At 40.9% G+C, this 12245-nt stretch overlaps 1 protein-coding gene across 2 annotated transcripts in view; it reads right to left on the bottom strand.

Annotated features, from left to right (window-relative positions):
- Positions 1-12245, bottom strand: part of LOC124777230 (intraflagellar transport protein 81 homolog) — a 112218-nt gene that overhangs the window by 20154 nt on the left and 79819 nt on the right. For both annotated transcript variants that reach the window (XM_047252557.1, XM_047252556.1), the window contains exon 9: positions 7809-7998. In XM_047252557.1, the coding sequence (XP_047108513.1) occupies positions 7809-7998 (190 nt within the window). The remainder of the gene's footprint in view (positions 1-7808; positions 7999-12245) is intronic.

Below are 12245 nucleotides of genomic sequence, written 5' to 3'. Positions count from 1 at the left end.
CATTTTTTTTTACTTAGAGCAGATTCAGGGTATGACACTGTCAACATTTCAAGTGTTTTAGAGCACTTGATTCCATTATTCACACAAAATTTGATGCAAGTTCTTTACTCCATTTTTTATAATAATCGAAAATCATGCTGAACCACCCATCTTTTCAACAATTTCATATTTATTGTCCTTTGTAGTATATTTCACTGATAAAAACTCAGAGCTTTTTCTTCAGTGAACTTTATGACAATCAAAACTGAGAAAGTATGCACATTACAATCTAACTTTATTTACACATCCTATGACATATATTTCTATAGCTCACCAAATTTCAAGCCATCCTATGTTATGCTTTCCTGACATTATAATTGCTTGGATAGGTCCGAGAGGTAATGTAAAATATTGTGTAAACTGCACAATATTTCAATGAGGAAGATGCTTATAATCATCAGGCATAATTGCTGGCAGCAGCTCTGGCAAGCCAATTTATATGGTAAGCATAGATGCCCGCAGGAAGGGAACCTGCCAGAGCAACGAACTGCTAATTGCACTCTGTGTGCTGCCAGAAGACCGACAACAAGCAACAACCCTAAAGTATGTGTTCGAAACGTTGGTGCCTCGCTTTCAGTTCCTATTAGTGTGTTCTCACTAGATTCTCTTCTCTGCAACTGATACCTACTTAACACTCTCTCTCATAGAGCACAAACTATAACATATCCCGGGAGCTTGTCAGCAGAGATTGAGCATCTTCATTTGTTATCTGTTATGAATGGGTAGCAGTGTCGGTTAGATTGTCAGTGAGAGCAGCATCGCTTGTTCCTGCTACTAATAAGGCAAGTATACCATTCGTGTGTTACATATTTTTACGAGCTTCAAGCAGGAGCAATTGCAGTGATGGATAGGAACTGTGATTGCTGTGTACAGATGCGAGCCGAGTTGGCGACCCTTCGCTCACAGCTCCAGGCTGTTTTGGCTTTCATCACACAGCTTGGGGCTGCTGCCAAGGGGCATCACTGTGGGGGATCGAATGCAGGGATGCGAGGGACTTCGAGCACGTCCCACATGTCCTCCAATTGGTCCACTGCTGTGCCCCCCCCCCCCCCCCCCAAGGCACAGCCTGCACTGAGGTTAACCTCTCATCCCTGGTCGAGTGGGAGATCATTCCAAAGTCTGGCAGGCAGCAAAAACTTTCTGAGGGGCCGATCGTAGGGTCTCCTTGGTTCGTTTGACGAACACGTTTCGGGTGTTATCTGTGGCTGACAATGTCTCTGAGCCAGATGCAGTTATCCACTCTGTTCCGAGGAAGCTTCTAGGCCTGCAAGGACTGGGCATTCACAGAGGGTGGGTTTGCTGGTAGTTGGGAGCTCCAACGTTAGGTGCGTAATGGGGCACCTTAGGAACATGGCTGCCATGGAGGGGGAGGAAGCCAGTGTGCACTCTGTGTGCATTCTGGGGGGGAGTCATTCCGGATGTGGAAAGAGTGCTTCCCGATGCCATGAAGAGTACAGGGTGCAGCCAACTGCAGGTGGTGGCTCATGTCGGTACCAAGGACGTGTGTCACTTTGGATCGGAGCAGATTCTGTCTGGTTTCGGGCGGTTAGCAGAAATGGTTAAGACTGTCAGTCTTGCTTCCGAGATTAAGGTGGAGCTCACCATCTGCAGCATCATCGATAGAACTGACTGTGATCTTTTGGTGCAGAGCCGAGTGGAGGGTCTGAATCAGAGGCTCAGGTGGTTCTGTGGCCGTGTAGGCTGCAGATTCCTTGACTTGCGCCATCGGTTGGTGGGTTTCCGGGCTCTGCTTAATAGGTCAGGAGTCCACTACGCACACGAGACGGCTACACGGGTAGCGGGGACTGTGTGTAAGGGAGTGGGCGGCTTTTTAGGTTAGAGGGGCTCAGGGAACCACAGAATGGACGTCCATCCAAAAGTGGGCAGGTAAAACACAGTAACATAGTTGTGGAAACGATTGGTATTGTAGTTGTAAATTGTCGTAGCTGTGTTGGGAAAGAACCAGAGCTCCAAGTCCTAATAGAAAGCACTGAAGATCAAATAGATGTAGGTACAGAGCCGGAAATAAGTTCAGCCGAATTTTTTTCAAACGATATAACAGTGTTCAGAAAGGATAGATTAAATACAGTTGGTGGTGGAGTATTTATTGCTGTAAGAGGTAGTTTGCCTTGTAGCGAAATTTAAGTAGATAGTACGTGTGAAATAGCAAGGGTAGAGGTTATACCTGACAATCGGACTAAACTATTAACTGGATCATTTTACCAGCGCCCCGACTCAGAAGATATAGTTGCTGAACAGTTCAAAGAAAACATAAGTCTCATTTCAAATAAGTACCCCACTCATACAATTATAGTCGGTGGTGACTTTAATCTACCCTTGATATGCTGGAAAAATTATATGTTTAAAGCTGGCGGCAGGCATAAAACGTCATCCGAAATTGTACTGAGTGCTTTCTCAGAAAATTATTTTGAACAATTAGTTCAGTAGCCCACTCAAAGCATAAATGGTTGCGAAAACATACTTGACCATTTAGCAACAAATAATCCTGGACAAATAGTGAGTATTGTGACGAATACAGGGATTAGCGACCACAAGGCAGTTGCTGCTAGGCTGAATACCATAACACCTGCAACCATCAAAAAGTAACGCAAAGTATATCTAGTTAAAAAAGCTGATAAAAATACTCTTAACACCTTTTTAAGACACAGTCTTCACTCCTTCCGATCTGATCATGTAAGTGTAGAAAAGTTGTGGAATGTCTTCAAAGAGATAGTATTGACAGCAATTGAGAGATATATACTACATAAATTAATAAGTGATGGTACTGATCCCCCATGGTACACAAACCGGGTCAGATCGTTGTTGCAGAAGCAACAGAAAAAGCATGCCAAATTCAAAAGAACGCAAAATTCCCAAGATTGGCAAAGTTTTACAGAAGTTCGAAATATGATGCGTACTTCAATGCGATATGCTTTTAATAATTTCCACAATGAAATTCTGTCTCAAAATCTGGCAGAAAACCCAATGAAATTCTGGTCATACATAAAGCACACCTGTGGCAAGACACAATCAATACCTTCACTGCGCGATAACAACGGTGAAGTCACTGATGACAGTGTCACTAAAGCAGAGTTATTAAACACGGTTTTTAAAACTCCTTCACCAAAGGCGACGAAGTAAATATTCCTGAATTCCAATCAAGAATAACTGCCAAGATGAGAAACATAGAAGTAGATATCCTTGGAGTAACGAAGTAGCTTAAATCACTTAATAAAGGCAAGGCCTCCAGTCCAGATTGTATACCAGTCAGGTTCCTCTCAGAGTATGCTGATAAAATAGCTCCATATTTAGCAATTATAAACAACCACTCGCTCACAGAAAGATCTGTACCTAAAGACTGGAAAATTGCTCAAACCACACCAATACCCAAAAACGGAAGTAGGAGTAATCCGCTGAATTACAGACCTATATCACTAACGTCGATTTGCAGTAGGGTTTTGGAACATATACTGTATTCGAACATTATGAAGCACCTCGAAGAAAACGATATATTGACGCATAGCACGGTTTCAAAAATATTGTTCTTTTGAAACAGAACTAGCTCTTTATACTCATGAAGTAATAAGTGCTATCGACAGGGATGTCAAATTGATTCCATATGTTTAGTTTTCCAGAAGGCTTTCGACACCTTTCCTCACAAGTGTCTTCTAACCAAACTGCGAGCCTACAGAATATTGCCTCAGTTGTGCGACTGGATTCATGATTTCCTGTCACAAAGGTCACAGTTCGTAGTAATAGACGGAAAGTCATCGAGTAAAACAGAAGTAATATCCGGCGTTCCCCAAGGAAGTGTTATAGGCCCTCTATTATTCCTGATCTATATTAACAACATAGAAGACAATCTGAGTAGCTGTCTTAGATTGTTTGCAGATGATGCTGTCATTTATCACCTCGTAAAATCATCAGATGATCAAAATGACTTGCAAAATGATTTAGATAAGATATCTGTATGGTGTGAAAAGTAGCAATTGACCCTGAATAAGGAAAAGTGTGAAGTTATTCACATGAGCACTAAAAGATATCAGCTACATTTCGATTACGCGATAAGTCACTCAAATCTGAAGGCTGTAAATTCAACTAAATACTTAGGGATTACAATTACACATAACCTAAATTGGAACAATCACTTAGATAATATTGTGGGTAGAGCAAACCAAAGACTGCGATTCATTGGCAGAACACTTAGAAGGTGCAACAGGTCTACTAAAGAGACTGCTTACACCACACTTGTCCACCCTATTCTGGAGTATTGCTGTGTGGTGTGGGATCAGCATCAGGTGGGACTGATGGATGACATTGAAAAAGTAGAAAGAAGGGCAGCTCATTTTGTATTATCACAAAATAGGGGAGATAGTGTCACAGACATGATACGTGAATTGGAGTGGCAATCATTAAAACAAAGGCATTTTTCGTTGCGACAGAATCTGCTCATGAAATTTCAATCACCACTTTTCTCCTCCGATTGTGAAAACATTCTGTTGGCACCCACCTACATAGGAAGAAATGATCATCACGATACAATAAAAGAAATCAGGGCTCGCACAGAAAAATTTAAGTGCTCGTTTTTCCCGTGTGCCATTCGAGAGTGGAACGGTAGAGAGACAGCTTGAAGGTGGCTCATTAAATCCTCTGCCATGCACTTTATTGTGAATAGCAGAGTGATCACGTAGATGTAGTCACATCAAAGCTCTTCCCTCACCTAGGACCTGAGATTTTCTAGCAAGCTATCCTACAAATTGACGCACCACTTTAGCTCCCTGCAAGGCTGCAGATGAAGACGACGAGAAGTTGCCTCATGCCTACATGAGAACGGGCCTGAGAACCATTCAAGCAACATTAACGCTGTTTATATCTATTACAAAATAATTTCTTTTGCAATTTAAAGTACCACTCAATAATTTAGAGACTTAAAAGTTTTTAAAAGTACATTGCATCTGGTGTTACTTTCTTTATCTTGTATTTATAGTTGAAGTAATTGTTTTTTTCTTCTTTTCACTTTTCACTGTATTCTGTTTCTTTATCTCCCTAGTTACAGATTCAGCTCATAATTTAGAACATTCTTGCAAATGTTTTTTACTGACTACATCAAAACCTGCACACTTCCTTCTTATCCACCACAAATTCAAATTGTTTATCTTCCATTTAAACTGTAATTTTTCACCTTAGAATGGTTACTGTTTTTGCCTTAGCTAGAAATTGAATTTGGAGTGAATCCCCATGATAATGCCATTTTCTTAATTCATCACTTTTACAAGCATCTGTGCTGCAATGAACATTTTTGGTATTAACTGTGGTGGTGAAGTGGTCTCCCTACAATTCACCTAATTTCTTTCCTATTTAAATAATCAAACTTAAGCGATTCTTCACAATCTGCATATTTTTTCACACACTGCCTCTAAAAAGAGCTTGTGTGTCAATGTATTTGAGCCATATAAATAACAAGAAACATTATTTATGTATGTCATTCCAAATTCTAGAAGTACTTTCAACTGGATGGTGTAAGTGTACAGACATCGAAACTGCTACAATGTATCGAATCTTACCCTTATTCATCTCTGCTGGACCCAAGACTACAAGGCACAAGGATGCCCAATTGGCAAGGGAGTGCTGTTGGCCAACCGGCAGCTATCATTGTCAACCTATCGCCTCCGACAACCACCAACACGCAACGTCCAGGAAATACCGTCATCCCACTGGCAATTATCACTATCAAGCCATCGCCTGTGACAACACTCAACATACTTGAGGCCTGTTGTTGTCGAGGACATACTACGAGTGCCAGGTCGGATCTTACAGTCGATCACCCTCAGCACCCTTCCACTCTGCCGCCTATGATGACTCACGGATTTCATCATGTTGGCACTTCCCAGGCAACCTCTCAGAGACACATTTCTGTCTGTACTTATTTTTGTGGACATTCATCCATGGTCATCTCAGACAACTTTTCATAGAGACATATCTGTTTGCACTTACTTGTGTGGACATTCATCCATGGACATTGCATTTCATTTCTGTTTCTTATAACGACAGTAAACTACCGTTGTGGCACTTGCACGTTTCATCATTTTTGTTTTTCTTTTTTCACAAGTTAAAATCCACACAATATAATCAAACATGAAGATAATGCTAGTCTCAACCATGCTATAGTTAGCTGAATATAGGCAACAGGGAGGACTTAATGTCTCCACAAGGACCTGTTCATTTGGCAACAGTGATTGTAGCTTAAAATCTGTAAATTTAATGAAGGCCCATACTGTTTCTCTCTTCAATTGCACAATGATATGTTGAGCTTAAGTATCGGTGACTTTTATGGTGAGGCCATTTGAAGGTTGGCACGTACACATCCAACTCATTATGTATCAGCAGTACCAAAGGTGAGCAGAGCATGAATGTTAAGGTATACACAAAGCTAATCAACTGGTATCATGCAGTGGGTGAATCTGATGCTACTCAAATGGATCAGCTCTTGATAATATACTCTTACTTGGTGCTGTTATATACTAATTATGTTGTTGCTACATGCAGCTGTTCTCCTGTTTAATAAATTTACCTTAATATTTGTTAGGTATTATAATTATCTCTCAATTTATCTTTGTGCAATTGATTAATGGTGTGCTTCTGGGTCTTCAGCCCCAATTCAGATTCAATTTTGTGCAGAACATATCAATGACCTACCCAGTCATCTACATCGAGTGCTGCAAGTTGTATTCTCATGTGCACTCAATGCCAGGGATACTGTCGGACTATGCTGAACACCTGAAAGCATGCACGGAAAACATGGGAAGTCACCTCAGTTCGGTCTATTGCAACGGGTCGCGGAGGGGGGGAGGAGGTTGATCCAGAATGTAAACAAGTCAGATAAGCTCCCACAGGAGAAAGGTCAGCTCCACAGTACACTGACCTACCTAACAAAAGAGTGCATGCAGAAGAGTGTGGAAGAAGCATGATGCATACTTCCACTGCAGTCAATGGACAAATTGTCACAATCAGTCTTGAAGAAAATAGCATACTAATTCAGCAGAAGACTTGAATATGTCTGCCTAAGCTTTTACAAAGACACCAGAAGAAGTTCACCAAGACAGGTTTCCATGTGGTCTCATTCCACATACATAGCCACTGGTTGGCCAAAACAAGGATTCTTTGGAGTGCCACAAATCCAGATACTACTGTACCCACTTTATAGCTAAAATTTTGCCACATGTTATATTTCTTTCTCTCACCAAAAGTCATTAAAAGAGATTGTTGCCTTCAGAGGCAATTGTATCTGCCTATAAATTGTACCTAAATAACATTTCCAATTACTCATATCACTGGTAATTCTTTAACTTTTTTTGTGAAGATGCACTAGTTCACACAATATAAGACACAGAACTTGGATTATGTGAAAATAATTCTCTGTGTAAGTAAATTTGCATTACTTTTCCAGTACATCTAAAATGATCATTATGACAATCATATAGCTTTTCCCCTTATGATTTGCCTGCAAATGACTTTCTTAAGCACGTATATGCTTATTAGTGCACCAATTTTTGTGCCAAAAAATGTAGTTCACACTAATCAAAGGTTATTAACAAGCAAAATAGTGCAAAGCATAGCTCAGTCAAGTGCCTTAATAATGTGAAACAAAATTGCATAGATTAAATCAGTGACAGTGCTTTTAAAAACTGTACCACAGCAAATGTAACATTGAACTATGTGGTGCACAAAATGAGTTTAGCCAAAAGGCATCTAATCACTGAAAAGATTACCCTTTATTATTGGTGCCAACAGAGCTTTTCTACTTGCTATACGTTGTGTTAATTGCACAACAACAGATGACATTTCTTCTAATGTCTTTCCTTTCTCTTGATCAACATCTGCTTTCTCACTAGAGACTTCTTCCAATCTCTCTTCAGTAGCACGGAATCCCAATACACCATGCTGAGCTTCCCGAACAGACTATGTAAAAATGGTAACAGCAGACTTCATTATAACAACAGAGTTGATTACTTACCAATTTATGGACTCAATATGAAAGTTATATAAACCTAAAACATATATTTCAAAAAATGGAAAGTCCAGGATGGAATAACAACTATATGGAAAGGACAGATTGATAATCACCATATAAGTGAAGCACCAAGTCAGAGACAGGCACAGTGGAAAAAACTGCTAAAGTATTAAATCTTTCAAAGAACTCCTTCTGCAGTACACGCATGCATGCACGCACGGCCACGAACATGCACATGCACACACGCGCACGCACGCACGCACACACACACACGTGCGCACACACACACACACACACACACACACACACACACACACACACTGACAATGTCAAAGGCACTACAGCCCAACTGCAACTACATCCGACAGCAACAGCAATCTGCTAGGGTGGGTGGTGGGGATACACAGGCACATGATATGGGGTTGGGCAAGGAAAGCAAGGTACCGGTGGGTGAGGATGCTGGTGGAGCTTGCGGGAACTTGGTGAGGACAGGGTAGAGGTGTAAGATGCTGCATCGAGAGGCTGTGCTGGGGGAGGGGCATAGCAGAGAGAGAAAGGAGATGTGGAGAAGGAGAAGGGAGTTTCAGACATCTTGGTGCAATAGAACACATTTGTAGTACTGGAGAGGGATCAGAGAAGGGGACAGACAGGTGGGAGATGAGAACTAGGAAAGGTTCAGGTCAGGGGAGTTATGGGAAAGAAGGACATGGTGTAAAGAGAGTTCCCACTTATCTGACTGAGAAAAGCTTGTGTCAAAAGGTGGAATCCAGATGGCACAGGCCGTGAAGCAGTCACTGAAGAGAAGCACAGGATGACAGGCAGCATGTTCATAACTGGGTGATCCAGCCATCTCTTGGCGATAGTCTGGCGATGGTCATTCATGCGGACAGGCAGATTGTTACCTGTCATGCCCACGTGGAAAGCTGGTGGTGAGTCAGATGGCCCTTTTCACAGGTGGCCTTGCCTTTGACAGGGTAGGAGATACCTGTGACACGACTGGAACAGGTGTAATTTGAGGATGTATGGGATGGGTGTACCTGTGGTCTAGGGGTTGCGCCTTTGATTAGTAATCACAACGTCCTCGGTTCCAGGTTCAAAAGCCGCCACCGCTTAAATTTTGATTAATAATCAGCACTGGTGGCTGAAGACTTCTGGCGTAAGAAACCACCCTCATTCTGCCAATGGCCTTGTCAAAGTGGGTGGAGGAGCAGACAGAGGTTCAGGGCACTCTCTTGTTCTTGGGGTGGGAAATTGCCCCTACAGATGGAGGAACCAACTATGATCAACGGCATGAGGATGCAGAAGGCAATGGAAACCACTCCATTAAAGGCATAATGTGTATCCATAGGACATGTGGCCTGTAAGTGAGAAAGTGTCATGATGATCTCTCCATTGGGAACAGATTCTGGAATAGTCCCCCATTCGGATCTCCAGAAGGGAACTGCAAAGGGGGAGGTGACCATGAGAAAAAGATTGAACAACCAACGAAAGGATAACATTCTATGAGTCAGAGCATGGAATGTCAGAACTTGAATGGGGTAGGGAAGCTAGAAAATCTGAAAAGGGAAATACCAAGACTCAATCTAAATGTAGTAGGGGTCAGTGAAGTGAAATGGAAAGAAGACAAGGATTTCTGGTCAGATGAGTACAGGTCATATCAACAGCAGCAGAAAATGGTATAACAGGAGTAGGATTTGTTGTGAATAGAAAGGTGGGGTAGAGAGTGAGTTGCTGTGAACAGTTCAGTGATAAGGTTGTTCTTATCAGAATCCACAGCAAAGCAGCACCGACAATGATAGTTCAGGTATACATGCCAATGTCGCATGCTGAAGATGAAGAGAGAGAGGAAGTACACAATGATATTGAAAGATTAACAAAGTACATAAAGGGAGATGAAAATCTAATGGTCATGGGGGACTGGAATGCAGTTGTAGGGGAAGGAGTACAAGAAAGATTACACGAGAATATGGGCTTGGGACAAGGAATGTGAGAGGAGAAAGACTAATTGAGTTCTGTAACAACTTTCAGATCATAATAGTGAATACTCTGTTCAAGAATCACAAGAGGGATATGTATACTTGGAAAAGTTCAGGTGTTACAGAAAGATTTTAGTTAGATTACATCATGGTCAGGCAGAGATTCAGAAATCAGATACTGGATTGGAAAGCATACTCAGGAGCAGAAATAGACTCAGATCACACTGTAGTACTGATGATGAATAGGCTGAAGTTTAAGAGATTAGTCGGGAAGACTCAATACACAAAGAAGTGGGGTATGAAAGTACTAAGGAATGACTAGATACGCTTGAAGTTCACTAAGGCTATATGTACAGCAATAAGGCAGTACAGTTGAAGAGGAATGGACATCTTTAAAAAGCAATCACAGAAGTTGCGAAGAAAAATATAAGTACAAAGAAGGTAACTGCAGAGAAACCATGGGTAACAGAAGAAATAATTTGGTTGATCAATGAAAGAAGAAAGTACGAAAATGTTCAGAGAAATTCAGGAATACAGAAATACAAGTCACTAAGGAATGAAACAAATAGGAAGTGCACGGAAGCTAAGACGAAATGGCTGCATAAAAAATGTGAAGAAATCGAAAAAGATATGACTGTCAGGAGGCCTGATTCAGCATATAGGAAAGTCAAAACAACCTTCGGTGAAATTAAAAGCAAGGCTAGTAACATTAAGAGTGCAACCAAAATTCCATTGTTAAATGCAGAGGAGAGAGCAGATAGGTGGAAAGAGTACATTGAAGGCCTCTAAGAGCGGTAAGATGTGATAGAAGAAGAAACAGGAGTCAATTTAGAAGAGGTATGGGATCTAATGTTAGAATCAGAAATTAAGGGAGCTTTGAAGGACTTAAGATCAAATGAGGCAGAAGGGATAGATAACATTCCATCAGAATCTCTCAAATGATTGGGGGAAGTGGCAACAAAATGACTATTCACACTGATGCGTAGCATGTATGAGCCTGGCACATACCATCTGACTTTTGGAAAAATATCATCCACACAATTCCAAAGACTTCAAGAGCTGACAAGTGTGAGAAGTATTGCACAATCAGCTTAATAGCTCATGCATCCAAGTTGCTGACAAGAATAATATAGAGAAGAATGTGAAAAAAAATTGAGGTCATGTTAGATGCAATTAGTTTGGCTTTAGAAAAGGTAAAGGCACCAGAGAGGCAATTCTGACATTGCGGTTGATAATGGAAGCAAGACTAAAGAAAAATCAGGACACATTCACATGATTCATTGACCTGGAAAACGCATTCAACAATGTAAAATGGTGCAAGATGTTCAAAATTCTGAGGAAAATAGGGGTAAGCTACAAGGAGAGATGGGTAATATACAACAGGTACAAGAGCCAAGAGAGAAAAATAAGAGTAGGCAACCAAGAATGAACTGCTCGGATTAAAAATCGTGTAAGACAGGGATGTAGTCTTTCACCCCTACTGTTCAACATGTACATCAAAGCAGCAATGATGGAAATAAAAGAAAGGTTCAGGAGTGGAATTAAAACTGAAGGGAAAAGGATCTCAATGATATGATTCACTTGCGACACTGCTATCCTGAGTGAAAGTGAAGAAGAATTGCATTATCTGCTGAACGGAAAGAACAATCTAATGAGTATAGAATATGAACTAATAGTAAATCAAAGAAAGATGAAAGTAATGAGAAGTAGCAGAAATGAGAATAGTGAGAAACTTAACATCAGAATTAATGGTCAAGAAGTAGATGAAGTTAAGGAGTTCTACTAACTAGGCAGAAAACTAACCTAAGACAGGGCAAATAGGACATCAAAAACAGAATGGCTCTAGCAAAAAGGGCATTCTTGACCAAGAGAAGCCTACTAGTATCGAACATAGGCCTTGATTTGAGGGAAAATTTTTTGAGAATGTATGTTTGGATCACAGCATTGTAAGGTAGTGAAACACAGACTATGGGAAAACCAGTGCAGAACAGAATCGAAGCATTTGAGATGTGGTGTTTCAGATGAATGATGAAAATCAAATGGACTGATAAAGTAAGAAAAGAGGACGTTCTGCACAGAATCAGAAAGGAAAACACTGACATAGAGAAGGGACAGGATGATAGGAAATCTGTTAAGAGATCAGGGAATGACTTTCTAGGTACTAGAGGGAGTTGTAGAGGCAAAAACTGCAGAGAAAGACAGAAATTGGAATACATGTA

The sequence above is a fragment of the Schistocerca piceifrons genome, chromosome 2 (assembly GCF_021461385.2).
Source record: "Schistocerca piceifrons isolate TAMUIC-IGC-003096 chromosome 2, iqSchPice1.1, whole genome shotgun sequence".
Lineage (NCBI taxonomy): Eukaryota > Metazoa > Arthropoda > Insecta > Orthoptera > Acrididae > Schistocerca > Schistocerca piceifrons.
This window is presented reverse-complemented; position numbering and strand designations above follow the sequence as displayed.